The 20,144-nt window shown below is 54.0% G+C and overlaps 1 protein-coding gene across 3 annotated transcripts; it reads left to right on the plus strand.

Moving 5' to 3' along the window:
* On the plus strand, positions 1-19,429 carry PEX6 (peroxisomal biogenesis factor 6; the record flags this gene model as incomplete). 3 transcript variants are annotated; one of them, XM_082306250.1, is made up of 17 exons in its annotated part: positions 1-882; positions 973-1,133; positions 3,558-3,641; positions 5,015-5,117; positions 5,312-5,448; positions 5,533-5,644; positions 10,094-10,302; positions 10,897-11,089; positions 11,465-11,541; positions 11,661-11,793; positions 14,232-14,437; positions 14,531-14,592; positions 15,041-15,149; positions 16,356-16,472; positions 17,092-17,169; positions 18,328-18,467; positions 18,791-19,429. In XM_082306250.1, 17 exons carry the CDS (start codon positions 1-3, stop codon positions 18,925-18,927), a joined length of 2,940 nt encoding a protein of 979 aa, XP_082162376.1. In that variant the 3' UTR covers positions 18,928-19,429. The 3 variants fall into 3 exon arrangements, with proteins under 3 accessions (XP_082162376.1, XP_082162377.1, XP_082162378.1); XM_082306251.1 differs by lacking the exons at positions 15,041-15,149; positions 18,791-19,429 and having other exon boundaries at positions 18,328-18,453; XM_082306252.1 differs by lacking the exons at positions 15,041-15,149; positions 18,328-18,467; positions 18,791-19,429 and having other exon boundaries at positions 17,092-17,185.
* Between the last annotated feature and the right edge of the window lie 715 nt (positions 19,430-20,144).

The raw sequence follows: 20,144 nt of genomic DNA on the forward strand, positions 1-20,144 counted from the left end.
ATGGCGGTGGCGGTGCTGCGGCCGCTGGACGCCCCGCCGGCGGAGCTGGCCCCGGCCACCGCGCTGCTGCTGGCTCCGCCGCCGCTGTGCGCGGCGCTGCGCGGGCGGGGCGGCGGGTTGGTGCTGGCGGTGCGGCCGGCGGGGCGCGGCGGGGCGCAGGCCGTGCTGCTGAGCGCGGTGGCGCTGGAGGCGGGGGGGGCGCGGCGGGGCGCGGAGCTGTGGCTGCGCGGGGCCCTGCTGCGGCGGCTGGGGCTGACGGCCGGCCGGCGGGTGGCCGTGTGGCCGGTCCGCCGCCCGCCGGCGCTGGCCTGGGTGCTGCTGGGGGCGGCGGGGCGGGCGGGGAGGCCGGCGGGCGGCGCGGTGCTGGTGCGGCGGGGCGAGGCGCTGCCGGGCCCGGGCCCGGGGCCCGGCCCGCTGGTGCTGGAGGCGCGGCCGGCGCTCCAGGGGTTGCTGGGCAACGGCACGCGCACCGCCCTCGCCCCCCCGCCGCCCCCGCGCGAGCCCGCGGCCGGCGGCGCCCCCTGCCGGCGCACCGCGGCGCCGCCCCTCGTCTCCCGCTTCGCCGCCGCCGGCTCGGCGGAGGCGGCGGCGGCACCGCGGCTGCGGGCGGCCCCCGCCGGCGGGGCGGGCGGCGGCGGGGCGGAGGTGTGGGTGAGCCGGCGCGGGTTGCTGGCGCTGGGGCTCTTCCAGGGGGAGTGGGTGCGGGTGGGCGCCGAGGGGGCGGCCCGCGAGCATCTGGCGGCGCTGCTGGCCCGGCCGCCGCCCTGGGAGTACCCGCGGGCCGCCCGCCGCGGGCCGCCCGACGGCGCCGCCCTGCTGGCCCCCGCCCTGGCCTTCAACCTGGGCTGCGACCCCGCCGCCGCCGCACACCTCCGCCTGACGGTGAGCCGGGGCCGGGCACCCCCGGGGGGCGCGGAGGCCCGTGGGCCCGGTGGCGGCGGGGTCTCACGCTGCGCCCTTTCCCCTCCGCAGAGGTACGAAAGATCCGGCGCTGCGGACGGGAAAGGCAGCCGGTCCGTGCTGTCCGTGCCCCCCTTCGCCAAGGAGCTGCACCTAGAGATCGTCTGCTCGCCGGCCTACAGCGCCCGGGGAGGCTACGACTGCGTCCTCTACAAGCACTTCGAAACGCCCCGGTGAGCCGCGTGGGGAGGAGACGCGCTTCTGTTCGTGGGGTGCGTTCGCGAGAGGCACCCTCGCTCTCTGTCTGTGGCACCCAGATCTGATACACGCTCACGAGGTGCATAATCAACAGCGTAATGCAGATGATGAGTAGTCTTAGAATATCTTCTCGTACCGTCTTCTCCTGGTGAGTGTGCTTCGCTTGCTCGCAACATCTCTTCTCCTGTCCTTCAGAAGTCATCTTCAAGTCTCCTTCCTTGTGATCTGCCATCCAATGCTGAGGGCTTCCAAGTGCTGCCCACAAACCTCCACTCTGCGGCATGTACTTAATGCCTTCTTTGCCTCAGTTTTTAATAGTCAGACTGGTCATCCTCGGGGTTTTCAAGCCCCTGAGCTGGGAGATGGAGATAGGATGCAGAATGAAGCCCCAGTTGTCGAAGAGGTGGCAGTCACCGACCTGCTCCTCCACCTGGATGTGCACAAGTCCATGGGGCCAGACGGGATCCACCCGACGATATTGAGGGAGCTGGCAGAGGAGCTGGCCAAGCCACTCTCCATCATTTATCAGCAGTCCTGGTCAACCGGGGAGGTCCCAGATGACTGGAAGCTAGCAAATGTGACACCCCTCTACAAGAAGGGTTGGAAGGAGGGTCCGGGGAGCTACAGGCCTGTCAGCCTGACCTCGGTGCCAGGAAAGGTCATGGAGCACATCATCTTGAGTGCCATTATGCAGCAAGTGCGGGACAACCGAGGGATCGGGCTCAGCCACCATGGGTTTATGAAAGGGAGATCCTGTTTCACTAACCTGGTCTCCTTCTATGACAAGGTGACCCGCCTAGTGGATGAGGGGAAGGCTGTGGATGTTGTCTACTTGGACTTTAGTAAGGCGTTTGACACAGTCTCCCACAGTATTCTCCTGGAGAAGCTGGCTGCTCACGGCTTGGATAAGTGCACTCTGCGCTGGGTTAAAAACTGGCTGGACGGCCGAGCCCAGAGAGCGGTGGTAAACGGAGTCAAATCCAGCTGGCGGCCAGTCACGAGCAGTGTTCCCCAGGGCTCAGTGTTGGGGCCGGTCCTGTTCAACATCTTCATTGATGATCTGGATGAGGGGATTGAGTGCACCCTCAGTAAGTTTGCAGACGACACCAAGTTGGGTGGAAGTGTCGATCTGCTGGAGGGTAGGAAGGCCCTACAGAGGGATCTGGACAGGCTGGATCATTGGGCTGGGGCCAACTGCATGAGATTCAACAAGGCAAAGTGCCGAGTCCTGCACTTTGGTCACAACAACCCCATGCAACGCTACAGGCTGGGGGAGGAGTGGCTGGAGAGCTGCCTGGCAGAAAAGGACCTGGGGGTGTTGGTTGACAGCCGCCTGAACATGAGCCAGCAGTGTGCCCAGGTGGCCAAGAAGGCCAATAGCATCCTGGCTTGTATCAGGAATAGTGTGGCCAGCAGGACCAGGGAGGTGACAGTGCCCCTGTACTTGGCACTGGTGAGGCTGCACCTCGAGTGCTGTGTTCGGTTTTGGGCCCCTCACTACAAGAAGGACATCGAGGTGCTGGAGCGTGGCCAGAGAAGGGCAATGAAGTTGGTGAAGGGCCTAGAGCACAAGTCTTGTGAGGAGTGGCTGAGGGAGCTGGGGTTGTTTAGTCTGGAGAAGAGGAGGCTGAGGGGAGACCTTATTGCTCTCTACAACTACCTGAAAGGAGGCTGTAGTGAGGTGGGATCGGTCTCTTCTCCCCAGTAACAAGCGATAGGACGAGAGGAAACAGCCTCAAGCTGCACCAGGGGAAGTTTAGGTTGGATATTAGGAAAAACTTCTTCACCGAAAGGGTAGTCAGGCACTGGCACAGGCTGCCCAGGGAAGTGGTTGAGTCTCCATCCCTGGAGGTATTTAAAAGAAGGGTAGACGTGGTGCTCGAGGACATGGTTTAGTGGTGGACTTGGCAGTGCTAGGTTAACAGTTGGACTTTATGATCTTAAGGGTCTTTTCCAACCTTAATGATTCTACAATTCTATGATTCTATGTTTGTAACCCCGCTTTTCAGCTTTGAATGAAGTTGAGTAATCGGGAAACTGGATGTGTTGCCATGTTCTCTTATGACACCTGCCCCCCCGAGCCTTTTTCCTTTGGCTGTCAGGGCTTTCTGTTGGAATTATACTCGGCTGTTCCAGGGCTAAGGAGGCTATTTTGTCTGGAAGAGATGGTCTTTAATGGCATTCATCTTCTGTACCATTCCCAGAAGATTCCCCTCAGTAGTGCCTTTAGCATGCTAAATCTTTAAGTGGCTTTTTATAGTTTCATTTACAGGATAGGAATGAGTCGGTATGAATACATTCTTTTCTGTAAAAATGCATGTGGTATGGGGCGGGCAGGACACATGACCAGCAGGATTTACTCTTTTTTCACTGGTGAAACTCCCTGGGCTTTTTTGTAGGCTTGTCCAGGAGGGAGACATCCTGTGTGTTCCAACATTTGGATATGCCGAGTTTTTAGAAGTAAATGCAGACAAATTCCTCAGGTAGGTGACAACAAACTGTGACTCTGTTACATGGGTACTGTGAGAGAAAAGGTACTTTTCCGCTATTGACTCTCTTGAAACAAGACAGTTGATTCCATTCTGATCTGTCCCTGGAGTTTAAAGTTTATCTGCCTCTTATTTTAGGGGGAAGAGGGAAATTTTTTTGTTGGATTATGGAGGGCTGCAGCTAAGAGGGAGGCCTCCCTTAGCTCACTCAAATAGTCATGGAGGGAAGAGAGGAAAGAGAGAGAGAGAAACTGATGGGGAAAAAGAATGAAGAGGAGGAAGGGGTGGCCTGAGGACAGCCAGTGCCACATAAATAAAGCAAAGTGGAAGTTGGGCCTTCTCAACATGTGACAAACAACAAAGTGTGAATATAAGCCCTTACAGTTCACGTTAGAATAACTTTCTCTTTGGCCACCAATTTTGCCTTCCTTGGGTTTGCTCATATGGCTTTGAAACAGTTCTGTGCTAAATGAGAGAAAGTCACCTTTGCATCAGAGTAGGGGTGCTTGCAGCAGCATTTGTCTGGTGTTAGTATAAATGTTTCAGCTGTGTCACTGAGGGAACTGCCACAGGTAGCCGAGGCGTGTGATGCAAAGGACTGCCTTGAATTGTTCATGCAGGAAGCAACATGTAACGCTGCTCAGCTCCGCTGTGTATTTTAAAATGTAGTAGTTTTATAGCACTACTACAATGAGTATTTTCTAGGTTTCTTGGAGGGGAGGCAGGACCACAGGAGGCACAAATCTTCCATTTGTGGACTTATATATTAGCCCTGTGGCAAGCCAGAGAAGACAGCAGAGTTCATGGGACCTAAAGAGCTTGGAACTGTGTTGGTGTGCAAGTGGTACAGTTATTCAGAGGGCAGAGAAAATCCCAGAGGAAACTTCTGCAGATCCTTTAATCTGTCCAGTGGGATATCAATGTAGGAAGACATGTTTTTCCTGCGAGGCGTCCAGGACAGGATGCTTGTCAGGCTGTCGTGGTATTTGGGTGAGTCCTATCTGCAGCCTAGAGGACTCTGCGCTGTAATGTTTTATATGCTGCAGGTGAATCTGTGCGGAATTGTAGTGAAGGAAGCAATGGTAGAAGAGAGAATGTCTTGAGCTCTTAGACAGATGAAATAAGGTTAGTGCAGCCATACTTGTGGGCTGAAGCCACCAGCGGAAGCTGTGACTGTTGCCGGCCCTGTTGGTCTGTCTGGCCAGACAGCACAGCATGGGCCGTGAAGGATCCATGTGGGTCCTGGGAGAGAGCAAGAGTATCTCTGCTTACCTGTGCCTTTCAGCTGTCTTCTTGCTGACAGCTGTTTCGTTCCTGCCTTCAAGATCTTGACTCAACAATTTCGACTGCTTGTTTTTTTCCCTTAGGTGGCCAGAGCTTTACTTCAAAGTGAGGAAGATTTTAGGCATGGTGGAAGGCGAGCAGTCTGAGGGTTATCTGGTGGACACCCAGAACACCTCTGTCTATCTGGTAAGACGTCAGTGGAGAGCAGGGAGGCTGTACAGGAGGTCTGAGGCTGAGGTTGCACTATGGATGACGAAGGTGCCTGTGGAGGCTTGTGTCTCCTGCCATTGAAAAGTGGCATTTCAGGACAGACTTTGTCACTTGGTACCTGTCTTTTCTCAGGCAGTGTTCCACAGAGTGCTGTTTTCCCTTCCTTGCAGGTGGGTTCAACAAACAGCGCTGTCCCATCTGCCCCAGCCTATAACAGCCACGAGTTCTGGAGCAGTTTGTCTCCTGCTGGACTTTCTGATGTCGTGAAGCAGCTCTGTGATGCTCTTCGGCCTTACCTGAACAGTCGGTGAGTTAGAATTCCTTTTAGCAAGCCCCAGGAGAGCTGGGACCCTGCTCCTCGGTCACTGGGAGAACTGCCTCTGTGTTACAGGGCAAGTGCGCTGAGCGGGGCCGGCAGCGTTCTCCTCTCAGGGCCAAGTGGCAGTGGGAAACTGATGGCTGTCAGAGCTGTGTGTAGCTGCCTCAACCTCCACCTCTTCAAGGTAATTCCTCCTGCGGTCAGTTGATTGGTGGATTTACAACATACAAAGAATTATGGAAATGTTCTTTAAGTTAGCCATACCAACACCCCTGTTGCAACCATGACACGAGCCTACCCAGAAGCTGCTCCCATGCGCACATGCAGACAAAAGGAGTCTGAGTATGCTGAGCTTAGCAGCTCGCTCTGGCATGGGTTATGACTGCTGGTGGGCAGAACCTCAGAGCAACCATGTGAATCAGCCTAAAGGTCTGTCTAGCCCTTTGGCCCATGTCTGAAACTGGCCAGTAACAGATGCTCAGGAAGAGAGCATAAGCATGAAGAGATGTTTCCTCTGGCGTGTACCCTTTAGTGCTCCAGGATCAGTAATTTGGAGATCTCTTGTCACAGGGGGTGCATTTGTACCTTTCTTTACTGACTCTTGCTATTATTGCTGTCAGTCTGATGTACTTTACAGATACCGCAATACACAGCTGTATTTCAGCAGACTGCCTGCCTGTCATTTGATAGGTCATTGAGTTGATACTGTACCCCAGAGGGTGGCAGTAACTAAAATATACTGAGAGAAATCGGAGAGGTGATGAGGGCAGGAATCGCAGTGGCATTGCGTGTTTTCAGTTGTCCCTGCATAGGTTGGGCAAAAGACATGTTGGAAAGCGAGGCAGAGATGATGCTGAGATCTTCTCTAGCTGGGTGGGAAGCCTAGAAAAGAAATGCAGCCCTTGGTTTGATAACAGCATGTGTGCCAGATCTGGTTCAAAATCTCATGGCCTGTAGAAGAGCTGCCCTGTAACTGTGTTCACATTCACCATGCCCCCTGCCCCCCAAGAGCAAAAAAGCCCCCAAATCTTCTGTAGCAGTGCTTGGCTTCTGAAAGGGGAACAACATGAGAATGAGGTTTCTTTAGAAAGAAAGAATTGGCCAAGGTAAGGAAGTGTTATATCTGCTGTGGGGGTGAATGAGGGACACTGTGCCGCAATACAAGGCCACTGCATAGACTGAATAGGGATGGGCTTGAGAAAAGTAAATGGGAGACAAAACAGATGAGCGGCAGGGAAAGGGCAGTCGCTGGAAACAAGAGGCATCCTTCAAAGGGCACAAACCTGTAGCAGGTTAGAGTGAAGGACTGAGCGCACTCTGGGGTGACTTCACTACTCATGAAGAATCCGTGTAGTTTTTGCAATGGGAAGTCCTGTCCTGTAAACCTTCAGAAACTTACTTGAAGGTGTTACCAAGCATGTGGTGAAGGTAACTTGACCAACATGGTCTACTTGGGTTTTGAAAAGGCTCTTTGGGAAACCGAGTGGTGGTGGGATGTGAGTGAAGGTCCTGGCATGGATAAAGTGCTGGTTAAATGTTGGAAATGGGATGGGAGTAGTTGGTGAGTCTCCACAATCAGCAGCAGAGCTCTGCAGGCATCTGCACTGGGAGCTCAGGAATGACCTGGGAGAGGGGGTGAACTGTGATGTGATGGTTTGCTGATAAGTTATTAACGGTAAGAGAAAAGGGAGACAGACTGTCCTTGGACTAGAGGAGAGGTTTAATGAGACCAAGTGACTAAGCAGTAAAATGGCAGGTAAAATTCGCTGTAGGTAGTTTTACATGGAAAATTATAGATTTCAAGCTGACTGTCACCAGTCAGTGTCAGGAATTTGGTTTTATGTCAATGACTCCATGAAAACTTGAGCTCTGTTCTCCATATATGTCAAAAATCAGATCACATTTTAGGAAACAGATGCGAGAGTAGGTGCTGCTGCTGTGCCATTCCGTGTCTTGCCACAGCTTGAATGTCGTGCACAGTTCTGGTGTTCCCATCGCAAAAGCATAAAGCTGATCTGATCTGAATTCTCTCAGTGCCAGAAGGCACACAAGGCGCGAACATTGTTCTTCCACTTTGATCTGTTCTCAGTCTGTTCTTAATCCTTTCTGATCGAGTGCTCTGGGTCTTGATGTCTTTCCTCCCGTCTATCAGCTTCCAGGTGTCTTCACATTTTTTGAAAGTTGATGCTCGTCGTTTCTGCAACTGTTTATTTTTTTCCGGGAGGAGGTAGTTGGCCTCCTGCCCAGCCCCCATGACTTGGAGGGTAAAAGCATAAAGCTGAACTGGAAAAATTCAGAGGAGGACACTGCGGAAGATCAGGGGTCTAGGCCAGTTTCTGCATGGTGAACAGCTGAACAGGCTCTTCAGCTTGAAAAAATAGAGAACTTAGGGAGAGTTTGTTAGAGGTTTACAAGATCTTGAGTGGTCAGCAGAGAGTGGAAAGTGTTTACTTTTCTCTGTGCCAGCACGAGGCCTGGGGCTGTCAGGTGAAACTAGTGGGAGCAGGCAAGCTAAAGGAGATTGTTCTTTGTGTAGGTAAGAGTATTTGGAGGAGAAATCTACTGTTATGAAACCACATCTGACTGGGAAAATCCCTTTTGGTGGGAATGGTAGGTGCCTGCAGAGTACTGAGAGGAGAGGGTTATGTGCGCCTACCCTGATCTTACTCTTTCTTAAGCTGCCACTTGTGGTCATGCTTGGAGACAAAATAGTGGGCTAAACGGGCTCTTGGTCTGAACCAGTACAGCCATTCATGTTTTCTTCCAGCTGTGGCTGTACTGGGTAAGCTTCATGGCCAAAATGAGGTCTAGCCCCTGTCTCTGTCCAGCACTGGAGGTTCTGGGCACCACGGCAGTCTTCACTGACTTGATAAAAAGACTATTTTCCTTCTGCATGCCTCTTTTGTTCACCCTGAGAGTCTGGGTGTATCCTGCAAATGCTTTAATCTCCTTGAATCTGTAGAGTTAGATTTGCAAAAGTGAGGGGATTGGAAGTCACATGGTGACTTTTCTAGGAGAGTTTCTGAAACTCTGAAAGGACTTGGAAGAAGAAGAAAGATGGAAAGAAGAGAGCTGGAAGGTTTGTTTTTGTGGAAGGAAAACATAGGCTTGCTCCTTTTTTGTGGGTATTTTTTGAGTAAACTCAAAGAAAACAAGTTAAGCATTTTTGATATTTGGGTTTTCTTCTTCTATTTAGAAGTTGGGTCCTGTTAAGTTGACATTACTCTCTTTAACTGTTCTTTTCTATCCAAGTAAAGCCGTAACAGTGGGTCAGTGGGGGAGGTGGATACAGCCTTGGCCAGCTGCTGTGCAGCTCGTCTTCTGGACATGATCCTTAGTGGTGCTGAGCTCTTACTCTTCTGCAGATGTGCCATAGCTCTTGGGATCCAGTACGAGATTGCAGAGACTTCACAGTACCTTCAGATCCATGTATAGGACGTGTTTGGGAGCACTGTGGCACTGCCATGTCCTGGCAGGTGGCCTCAGGTTCTAGTGTGACGTGCAAGGCTATAGCTCTGATTTTGGCCTTGTGTGATCTTTTAAAGACTAACACTCTTACTGTTGAAACCAGAGGTATTTTCTGTCCATCTTATTCTCCTATCCCAGCTTTTACACTCTCCCCTCCTTTTCTCACTTACTGCAATGCTTACATTACCATTCCACCTTCTCTTCCCTTCCTTCTGCCTGCTCTCCTACCAGGACACAGTAATTCTTCCACGCTGTAATCTCCACCACTTGATGATCAGCAGTTTTTTCTCCTTTCTCTCTGCCCTTCTGTACTTGCATACAGATACTGCTGCCATTTGGCTGTGCCTGCCACAACCCTGTTTTTTTTCTATAGTACATGGAGCACAGGAGTTCCTGTGCTCTGTGTCCCCGTCCTTACCCTTTACGTCAGCTCTTGAGGCTGCGGCGTTCTCCCTGCTCCAAGCTACCTTTTCCGAGGATGAGGCCCAGGGAATCCCAGAGATGGTTTGGCTCGCCCTGAGCGACCTCGCAGCACGAGGAGGCAGCACTGCCTGTTTCCAGCAGTGCTCAAGCTGCTGTTCAAGGCTCACCAGTCACCAATCATCCATCACCTTGGATGATTTCATCAAATGTTTGCTTTGTAAACAGTCCCGGCCTTTAGCCACCTCTAACTTATTTTTTTACCCTGCTTACCTTCTGCCTTCCTCTTGTACTTTGAGCCTGTGCAGCACTGGGTTGAACAGTTTCCTGAGCCTCCCCCTCCGCTCTTTGTACTGTTCCTCCAAGGCACCTTCTTCTCCCTGTCTTGGCCTCTTCCACGGCTTTCCCATCCCTTCCAGCTCAGGTTGCTGAGCCGTGACATCCACTGTGTTGATTTCTCCAGACCCTTGGCCTCACCTCTTTCAGACAAAACCTTCCTGCCCCCCTCATCTCCTGCAGAGAAGCAAGAAACAGCTGTTTCTCCATGCGAGAGAGTCCAGAATGTGTCTGTTTTGAATATGTCCCAAATGTGTCTATTTTATGTCTCTGGAAGACATTCACTTAGTTCTCCTTTCAGCTGTGAATTGCCTGTGGAAAGCTTTGTGGAAGTGAACATTGTCCTGGGTCCCCCAGCTGTCCATGTTGCAACCACTGCAGACTGTGTGTTGTGTGGTCTGTCTCACAGGTTGATTGCGTTAGTTTGTGCAGTGACACCAGTGGAGCCACAGAGGAGAAAGTACAGATGGCCTTTGCCCAGGCCCAGCAGTACCGTCCATGTGTGCTCCTGCTGAAAGACATCGAGGTGCTTGGCAGAGACCGGGACAGGCTAGGAGAGGACGCCAGGGTCATCGCTACTCTGAGACGGCTGCTCCTGGACAGAGACCCAGTGCTGAGGTATGGACCCTGCACGTTTGATGTGGGCATCTGAGGTGATTGTTTGCTTCTGCCATTCCTAGGCCAGCAGGCACCGTTACATCAAGGTGACTAATTGCTAACGTGCCCTGTTTTATTTTTAATCTGGTGGAATCTCTCCCAGACTTGCTTTGTTTATTTCAGAGGGCTCTTGTTCTTCCAGCTTAGTGGCAGAGGGCATCAGGAAGCTTTGTTGTCTGCAGCTGGTTTCTGAGTTGTTCAGATGAGCAAACCTGGTGTGTTTGCTCTGAGGCATGCCAAGGGTCGCAGCGACCCTGGAAGGGAGCTGGACCCCGGGAGAATCTTGAGGCTGATGACAAGTACCGGGGTGCAGGAAGGGAGGCATCAAGTGAAGAAATGAGATGTCACTTGAAGGGCCTTGACTTGGAGACAGAGCTCCCAAAGCAGTTCAAGGGCAAGCTGGAGCAGAGTGGCTGCAAGACACCTTGGCCAGTATGTGCGCTTTTCTCAGAGGAAAGGCTAGCCATCAGAGAGTGACTTGGCGTGGGTGATGGCAGTGTAAGAGGGGAGCTTCCATAGAGCTGAGACCATGCACTGTCCCCCTTTTCTCAACAGCCACCCGGTCCTGGCGATCGGCACAACCTGCAAGCCGCAGGATGTTCCTACAGATGTGCTGACTGCTTTCCTTCACGAGGTGAAAATCGAAGCCCCTTCAGAAGAGCAGAGGAGGTCGATGCTGAGCATGCTGACTGCCAGTCTGCCTCTGGGCAAAGAAGTGAGCCTATCCAAGCTGGCCTGCAGGACTGCAGTGAGTGAGACCACAGCAGCAAGGGGAGATGGGCAGGCCGGGAGTACTGGGCTAACCTCCCCTACCTGGCCATGGAGGAAGGGGGCAATTCCCACAGCCTAGTCAACTTCAGTGGTTAACGCTGGTCCTCAGATACCAGCTTTAACTGGAGATTTCTAGTGTCTAAGGACTGCACACCTTTTGCAAAGGTGTCGGCTGATGCTCAGCTCTGCTAGAAGACAGAGCCAATAGAAAAAAAAGAAGCTAGAGCCTTTAGCCGGGGCACAGAAGCTCAAAGAACAGCTCTGCGAGGAATTTTTCCCCATACACCTTCTATGGCCTAACTGGAGCTGTGGTCAGGGGCTGAACTGATGCTCTTTGTTTCCGCATTCACAGGGTTTTGTGCTGGGAGATTTCTGTGCCTTGTTGTCCCACAGCAGCCGGGCTGCTTGTACCCGCATCCAGGCCTTGAGGTAGCACAGGCAACAGGGCAGGAGGTGGGGGAGGGCAGGGGCTGCAGCCAGCTTGATAATGCCAGGAGTGGGGCAGAGCCTGAGTTCTTCCCTTCTCTTCCCTTCTCTTTCCTCTCCAGTTTTCCAGGCGGACTGAGCGAGGAAGTGGAGAGAGATTTTTGCACTGCTGGGTTTCCAGTGCTTGAAGAGGATTTTAGTGTTGCGCTGGACCAGCTGCACGACGCCCATTCGCAGGCGGTGGGAGCCCCGAAGGTAGGATGCTGGGGCAGAGGAGGGGGGGTTGGTTCTCTAGAGCTGCTCGGCTCCGGATACTTCTCACAGACCTCGCCAGACGGGGCTGTGCTCTAGCATGTCACTTCCTCCTCTGTCCTTCCACATGTTCCCCCAGCCTTGGGTGGGAAACAGTCCCACTGTGGGCTTTCCCCCACTAGTGCTTTTCACCCTCTTGGCTTTGAATTTGGTCAGGGAAGCCCTTGCTGCTCTAATTGGAGACAGCTCGATTGGCTGGTGCCATAGGGGTGCCAGCTGTGTAGCCCAGCCTTTCGAGAGGCAAAGGCAACTGCAGGCTGGCTCTCCAGCCGCTTGGCGTGTGGGAACAGAGAGGCTGGGGCACAAGCTGGTGAGGGTGTTTCCCCACATGTGTGAGAAGCCTTATACTTGATCCCTGGCCTTGGACACTGCTCAAGCTGGCACGGGCTTTTCTGACAGCCGGGTAGTTTGAAGAGCTTGGGGATTCTTCAGGGAAAGGGACGTGGACTGTCAGAGAAAACCAGCAGAGTCAGCTTCTCGGGAGGGGCATGATCTGCCCCCGGCAGCTCGGCACCCAGGGAAACAGCATTTGGCGTGGCTGTTTTTGCTGGGTAATGTGGTGTTAGGACCCAGCGAAGTGATTGGAGCCTCTTCTCCACACCCTCGACTGCAAATGACTGAGCTCAGCAACTGGCCTTGGAGCAGTTATTCTGGCACTTTCCCCAACTGCCCATTTGCAGTCCTGCCCTAGCAGGATGACACCTTGCTGGTGTCATCATCCCGGAGCTACTCCAGGACTTAATTCATTCATAAATTTACTGGAGACTGAAATGAGCTCTGCTTTGAGGCATTTGCCAAGTTCACTGTAAGACAAATAATAACCATAGAGCATGCTCAGGAGCGAGTGGTGTGAATGGGAGCTAATTTTGTTTGTATTTTACAATCCTTTATCAATTTCTTAGTAGTTATAATTGGCTACAGTTCAGAAAGCCCATTAGCAGACCTGGATACTCTCAACATACATAACTTTCAATTCCCTGCTTGCATTTTCTGGTTAGTCACACATTTGTTTGCAGTTACAGCTTGAGCCTCCTAGAGAGAACTAATTTCAAACCTCCAGTTGCTAGCAGTGTCTGCAACATGTCCTAGACTTACGATGTTCTCCCCTGAAAACAACCTTGCTGCAGTTTTCCAGCTCCCATGCTGATGTCTGTAGAGCTTTTTCTAGCGAGGCAGTATAAGCAAGAGTGGAATGGAGAGGGCAACTTTTCCATTCATCGGCACTGAAGAAGGAGGGCCTGTGACCTTTTCCTTTAAAAGATTTTTTTTTCTGGAAATCCTTATCTTGTCTGACCTGATTTTCCTGGTGGACTTGCTGGACAGCTGGAGAAATAGCGTGAGATAACATCATCTCAAGTAGCAAAGGAAGGACAGCCAAACTGGCTGAGGGGGAAAGAATTTTGCTCTAGCCTATTTTTAAACTCCCCGTTTGTGCTGGCACCTGTTCCCCACCTGGCCAGCAGCTGGGGGGAAGCGTTTTGGGGCTTTGCTTTCTCTGCGCATTCCCAGGAGAGCTGCTCTGACTCTCGGGAGGATCTGTCATGCAAACTGTGGCATTCCTGCTATTTCTAAAGCTGCGAGCAGAGCAGCAGCATCCTCCAAGATTGTTTTGCTCAGCGTAAAATAATGAAAGTGGCATGGCTCACCCCTCTCAAGTTTACTGTCTTTCCTCTCTTTGCAAGGATCCCTTGCATGTTTGCAGTTGACCCCATCCCTATCTATTTCTTGTAAGCATCCATGGACTTTGTTCTTGCATCCCCCCTTTCAAAAGCAGCTAGTTTTCTGTATGGTGTCCTCCAGGACGTCTGTCTCTCGCATCCTCCTTCACACGACAGACGTCCTAGTAGCCCAGGTTTTGTCGCTCTGGTGTGAAGCCCTTGCACAATCTCACCACCCTGGGGGACAAGGTGCCCTGAACACAAGTAGCTCGTAATTGCTAGGTCCGGGTTGCTTTTTTTTTTTTTTTCTTCCTATTTTTACCTTCCCTCATCTGTCCCAAGGGCTGTCTGCAGCAGGGCTCTCTCCCCACAAAGCTGCAGGCAACCCTGGCAGATAGTTTCCCCGGGATATTTTTGCTGACAGATGATACGAGGTGCAACGGAGGATTGGAGACGAGGCAGCATGCTGCAAGCGCAGCTTGCTTGGCGCCGCATGCAATTTGTTTTCCTCACTGCAAAGCTCGGGAGAGCTGAAATTTGGATGCTGGGGGATCCCACAGCAGGGATGTCTGGGTGGTGCTGTGTGGGGCTGACTTGCTGCGTAGCCAGACACAGCTGACGGCACAAGGGGCTGATGACTAGTACCCCACTGGAGCAAGAGCTGCCCAGGCCTCCTTGGGGCTCAGGAAGAAGTGCTGACAGGGACTCTCCTTGTCTTGGCAGATCCCCTCTGTGTCCTGGCAGGATGTTGGTGGGCTCCAGGAGGTGAAGAAGGAGATCCTGGACACTATCCAGTTGCCCCTGGAGCACCCAGAGCTGCTGTCACTGGGTCTGTGTCGCTCTGGTCTGCTGCTGTACGGGCCTCCAGGGACAGGGAAGACCTTGCTGGCAAAAGCCGTGGCAACCACGTGCACCATGACGTTCCTTAGGTGAAGAGTGGGGGGTGTCACGCAATGGGGCTGACTTTCTCCTGGCGGTGGATGGGCATGCTCTAACTGGCTCCCTCTTCTCCTGCCCCACAGCGTGAAAGGGCCAGAGCTCATCAACATGTACGTTGGGCAAAGCGAGGAGAACGTGCGTAATGGTGAGCAGATTGCATCCTGCTCCTGCATGTGGGAAGATGGGGCTTTTCTGTGGTGCTGGAGGCAAGGAGGTAGTGCTTAAACCCCTCTTCCGAACTCCTACCCACAGCTGCCAGCAAGGGCACGAACTGAGCTGTCTCCCACACCCAGCCTGTTCCCTGCCTCGCCGCAGCTTCCCCTCCTACTCTCTCTGCTCCTGTCGCTCTTGTCCCTGGTGTTCCTGATGGGACAGCAGCCCCTCAGAGACACAGCTGAGCCTCGGGGCCCATCGTGCTGGGTGCTGCATGTCTCCACTCCCACTGAGCCCCTCAGGCAGGAGCAGCTGGTGGTGAGGAGGCAGTGTGCAGCTGGTTTCCATCCACAGCTCTTCCCTGCTGGTGATGTAGCAGGTCCTGTTGCTGTTGACTGCTCCTCCAGGTCTTTCTCACCTTTTGTGCTGTCTCCTCCCAGTGTTTGCCAGAGCCAGGGCAGCTGCTCCCTGCATAATCTTCTTTGATGAACTGGATTCCCTGGCCCCCAGTCGTGGGCGTAGTGGAGATTCAGGGGGCGTCATGGACAGGTCAGTGAGCATCCTGTGTCCTTAGAAGAGTACATACCTGCCTCAGCTGGGGGGATGCACAAGCTTGCCCTGCGAGGCAGAGTCCATCCCAACTCTCTCTACTTTTTGCCTCCCTGCTCCCTTCAGCTCCTCTGCATGGCTCCTCTCCTCTCTCTGGACATTAGTATCGCTGTTTGCATTGCTGCAGCTTCCCGATTGCCCAAGCTTGTTGTGCAAACATTTGGTTAAGACAGAGTCTCTTCCAGCTGCTTCTGTGGCTGCCAACTGTTCCCTTTGGCCTCTCCAAGGTCATCCTTCACACCCCTGCCGTGCTCTCCTCCTATTAGCTGCTGTTTCCCTGCAGTGGGAAACCTTTCAGCTGCCTGTATATACAGCTTGGAGATACCCAGAAACAGGGTTATTTCCCCCCAGGCCTCTTCTGCTGAGCTGATAGTCCCCATCCAGTCTTCCCTTCCATCCACGAGGGGTTCTTCAGAGTTTTCCAGTGACACCATGTGGCCCCGGCATTTGTCTTCACACACACAAACCAGCAGCTCTGGAAGGAGCTGGATATGGTGCCCATTGGTCACCTCAGGTGATGATCCTGGCACCCAGTGGAGATATCCCCATTCCAGGAGGTCTCTGCAGCACCGAAGTACTGTGCTGCCAGACCAGCTTAAGCCCCATGGCTGCAGAACTAGATCTGCAATGTTAACCATTCACCACCCTGAGGACTGGTTGGCAGCGTCACTGGCCTGCCAGGGTGTCCCTGGCGTGGACTGACAGGGCAGGCTTGCAGCTGAATGTGCTGGGCAGTACCACGTAGCAGGGAGAGCTAGGATCAGCCAGCACATCCGAGTGGGGAACCTGGGCCGTAGCCATGCGTGCCTGCCTGTGTTTGGTCTGTGTTGCCAGTGTCTGATAGCATGTATAAGCATGTGTGGCCATCCTGGAAGGATTCAGAGCCAACCACAGGCCTGAAGGACCGTCTTGGTACCAGGGGTTTGCATTCGCTTTGCAATGAGCCTACACGCTCTCTGGCTGCGCTCAAACAGAGAATTCTGGATGGCTGTGTCAGGGCTCTTCAGAGACGAGAAACATGAGCTGAAGTCCAAGACATAGACCTGCCAGTGGCGTTGCTTATTCCTCTTCTCCTTTGGTGGCTGAGGGTGACAGCGGGTGACTTGCCAAGGCCTAGTTGTGAGCGTCCTCTTTTGCTCCCTGCAGAGTTGTCTCACAGCTCCTGGCTGAGCTTGATGGCCTTCATTCCACCAGAGAGGTATTTGTCATTGGAGCGACAAACAGGCCTGACCTCCTGGACCCAGCTCTGCTCCGGCCGGGCAGGTATGTCGCATCACACCCTGCCTCGCACCAGGGTAGCTCCCCAGAGTTCGTCAGGCAGTGATGAGATTGGCCTGTGTCCCCACCACGCTCCCTCCACAGAGGCTGTTCCTAAAGCTCCCCCAGCCCTGGCTTGTGGGGAAAATGGGAAGCCAAGAGGAGGCCAGTGCCTATGGCTGTAGCAGCAGCACAAGATACTGCTGCTTGTTATCTCCCACCACTCTGGTTGTTGCCCCAGCAGCAGAGCAGGGCAATAAGGGACCTGCCGTGGCACCAAACTGGCAGGAGGAATTGGTCCCCCAGGGCCTGTTCTGCAGAGCTGTCCCCCAGCCTGTCCTCATGCCTGTGGCTTGCCTGTCCTGGGGCAGGCCTTTGTAACTGCTGTTGTTGGACCTCAGGTGGTTCCTGTCAGCCCATTTCTCCAGCCTGCCCCGGTCCCTCTGAAGAGCAGCTCTGCCCTCCAGCACATCGACTGCTTCCCCCTCAAGCTTTCTATCATCCACAAACTTGGTAGCAAAAGGAGCTGCCCCAGGGCCACCCTTCAGTTTCCAGTGCACAGGGCTAGCACCAGTGGCCAGTTTGTCTTGGCCTGTTCTCAGCTGTCTCTTCTCTCTGCTGGCAGGTTTGACAAGCTGGTCTATGTGGGCATAAATGAAGACCGGGAGTCGCAGCTGCAGGTGTTGAGCGCCGTCACCAGGAAGTGAGTGACCCTGTGCTCTCGCAGCAGCCTTCCACCACTCTCCAATGGGTCGCAGCTTTCCTGGGGTTGATGTGTAGTGTGCTCCAGCTTGGCTTCATGTCTGAGCCCTGGGGAGCACCTGAGTCACTGACCCACAGCCAGCAGAACTGGGGCTGGTTTTCCTACAAGATGGGAGCAGCTTGGCTGGCTGACCAAGTGGGGGGGCTGGGAGAGTTCTCCAGTCACCGTGCCCACATGCTTCTTGAGGAGCTCAGCCAGATCCTAACAGCGTGATGGGACTGCAGCGCACCAACATGGCAGGAAGCTCCCATTTGCTTCCTGCAAGAGTTCCCCTAGCACATCTCCTGCTGTTTCCAGGTCCAAGGGTGAAGGCAAGCTCTGTTTGTCTCACTGCCTGTCCTCCTGCGATGCTGAGGGCTGTTCAGCCTGTGCTCTGTGTGTCTTTCCAAATACTGGTTGTGTGGGATCACTGAGCAGTGGGGTTTGGGCTTCCCCAGCTGCTCTGAGTTCCTGAAAGCGTCTCTGGAGGGAGAAAGGCAAGCCCTGTAATTCAGGTGCAGAGGTACCACCCACCACAGCTGGGCGAGCAGCTGCGAATCTGCCTCTGCAGGGACTTTCTGTCATGGTGAGCTGTGATCGATGCTGCCCTTGACGATAAGCTAGCAGGAGAGGTGAGAGCGTGGGCTGGCTGCGAGCATCTTTTCACACCGTGTGGCTTGGCAGTCATGCCCTCCAGCGCTGTGCTGCTGTTCATGCTGAAGGAGGCTCACTGTCTGCAGTGTGGTTCTGATGGGATGGTTTGGTGTTAGTGGTTTGTGCTGTCTGTAATTAAACTTGTTCTTATCCAGCCCTGGCTGTAGGCTGTTCCCAGGCATGTGGAGCACTTCATTTCTTTGAGTGAGAACTGAAAGTTGCCTTTGATCCTACTTAGCAGGAGAGAGGATCTTGCTGCGAGGATGTTTCAAAGAGAAGTGACTGCATTGAAACAAACAAACAAACAAACCCCTTTCTGATTTTTTTTTGGAGTATGCAGGGCACAGTCCAGAAGCGGCTAAACATGGGGCCTCCGATCCCTCCTGCCCAGTCGCACTGGCTGCTGCGTCTCTCCTGGTCTGTGTTTTCTGTGGCTTCTACACCTGCAGTTTTCTCACTTGGCAGGTTTAAACTGGATCCTTCCGTGAATCTCACCACCATCCTAGAAAAATGCCCAGCTCAGCTGACAGGAGCAGACATCTACGCCCTGTGCTCGGACGCCATGATGTGCGCTGTCAAACGCAAGGTGGAATGGATTGAGGAAGGTAGGAGCCCAGCCCCTACCTGTCCCACGTGTTGGGACGGCCCAGCACAGGGGCAGAGAGGAGAGTTACCACTACTGGTTTTGGGGCTTTGTGAGATGAGACTCGACAGCTTTGGGACCATGTCTGAATGCTAGGCTCTGGGTTACTGGCAGGCAGGTAGTTTCTGCAGGTGTGATCATCACCTCCAATGCTTGGCCCCAGGGGGAAGGAGGGAGACACAGGTTTTCCTTCCAGTCTCCGGTGGCTGGAGAGGGGGCTGTTGGATCTCACCAGCCGCCCCTGTGCTTGGCTCTCAGCCTTTTCCTGTTCTCTCTCTCACGCAGGGCTGGATACCGAGAGCTCTGCTCTGATCCTGACCATGGAAGACTTCCTGCAGGCTGCTGTGAGGTTGCAGCCGTCAGTCTCCGAGCAGGAGCTGCTGAGGTACAGACTCATCCAGCAGAAGTTTGCTGCCTGCTAATGCTCAGCAGAGCTGGGACTGGAGGAGTGATGGGGACAGTGTGTTAAGGGGTACGAGAGAACAGGCACAAACAGGCACCCACCTGCTCTTCTCTGATGTCTCCCAGGCCCCCCTCTTTCGAGCTTGGGTGGAAAAGTGGCTGTGCAGTTTCTTGAGCCAAAGCCTGGTGGAAACGCTGCTCTGCTCAGCCAAGCTGGTGGTGGGTTCTGTAATGGTCCCTCACATCTCGGAGAGCACTTTGTAGCTGCCGGGAGCATACTGGGATGACTTCCCCACAGGGAGGAAGCCGAGTCTCATGGTTGTGGGCAATGTAGGAGTGTCTCCATGGGTGACAGAGCATTGGTGGGGGAGCAGGGTCCAAACTGCACCCCATTTGGCAGCAAGAGTGGGGCTGGAGGCAGTTGCTCGTTGGGCTGTCAGCCTCCAGTGAGGGGTGCTGGCTGGAGGGCAGCAGGACCCAGGGCACTGCTGCTGCAGCTGGCCTGGGCTTGACATGGTCTCTCTGAATAAATACAGGTTGTCGGCACTAGATATTCACTGCCTGGCCTCAGGTCTTTGCTTGCTGATGGTGTCTGTGGGCTAGGAGGGTCCCTGCGAGCCCATGGGTGGGCTGGGCGTTGCAGAGAAACCAGTGTCCTGCAGGCAGAGGTGGGGAGCACACCCACGAACAGGGCTGGGGGTCACTCTCGTCTGGCAAAGGTTGCCAGAATGGCTGGAGCCCAGAGCAGATGAGGAGAGGCTGAGGGAGTGGTGCTTGCTCAGCTGGGAGCTGAGCTCCCTCTGCAGAGGGAGCCCAGTTCTTCCTGGAGGCGCTGGGTGACAGGACAAGAGGCAATGGGAGCAAGTGCCAGCAAGGGAAACTCCCACCAGAAACTAGGAAAAACTTATCACAGGGAGAGGGAGGGCTCCAGCCTTGGAAATACTCAACCCTTGGCTGGAGCAGCCCAGAGCTACCCTGTTTCCACTAACCTGTGCTGAGCGCGAATTGGCCCATACCCCCCTGAAGTCCTGTCTCGCCTCCCTCTGCAGCCTCACAGCAGCTGCCGGCGTGATTGCGTGTGCCCCGCTTCCCGACCTTTGCCAAGGATGCCAAATAAATCTCCACTTGAGCTGCGTGTGGCAGCCAGCTGGCCGGCAGCTGCCTCTGCCTCCGCCAGGTCCCTGCAGCTGCTGGCGTGGCTCACGGGCAGCCCCACGTTAAGCGAAGGGCCCGTGTG

Source organism: Platalea leucorodia, assembly GCF_965183815.1.
Source record: "Platalea leucorodia genome assembly, chromosome: 3".
Lineage (NCBI taxonomy): Eukaryota > Metazoa > Chordata > Aves > Pelecaniformes > Threskiornithidae > Platalea > Platalea leucorodia.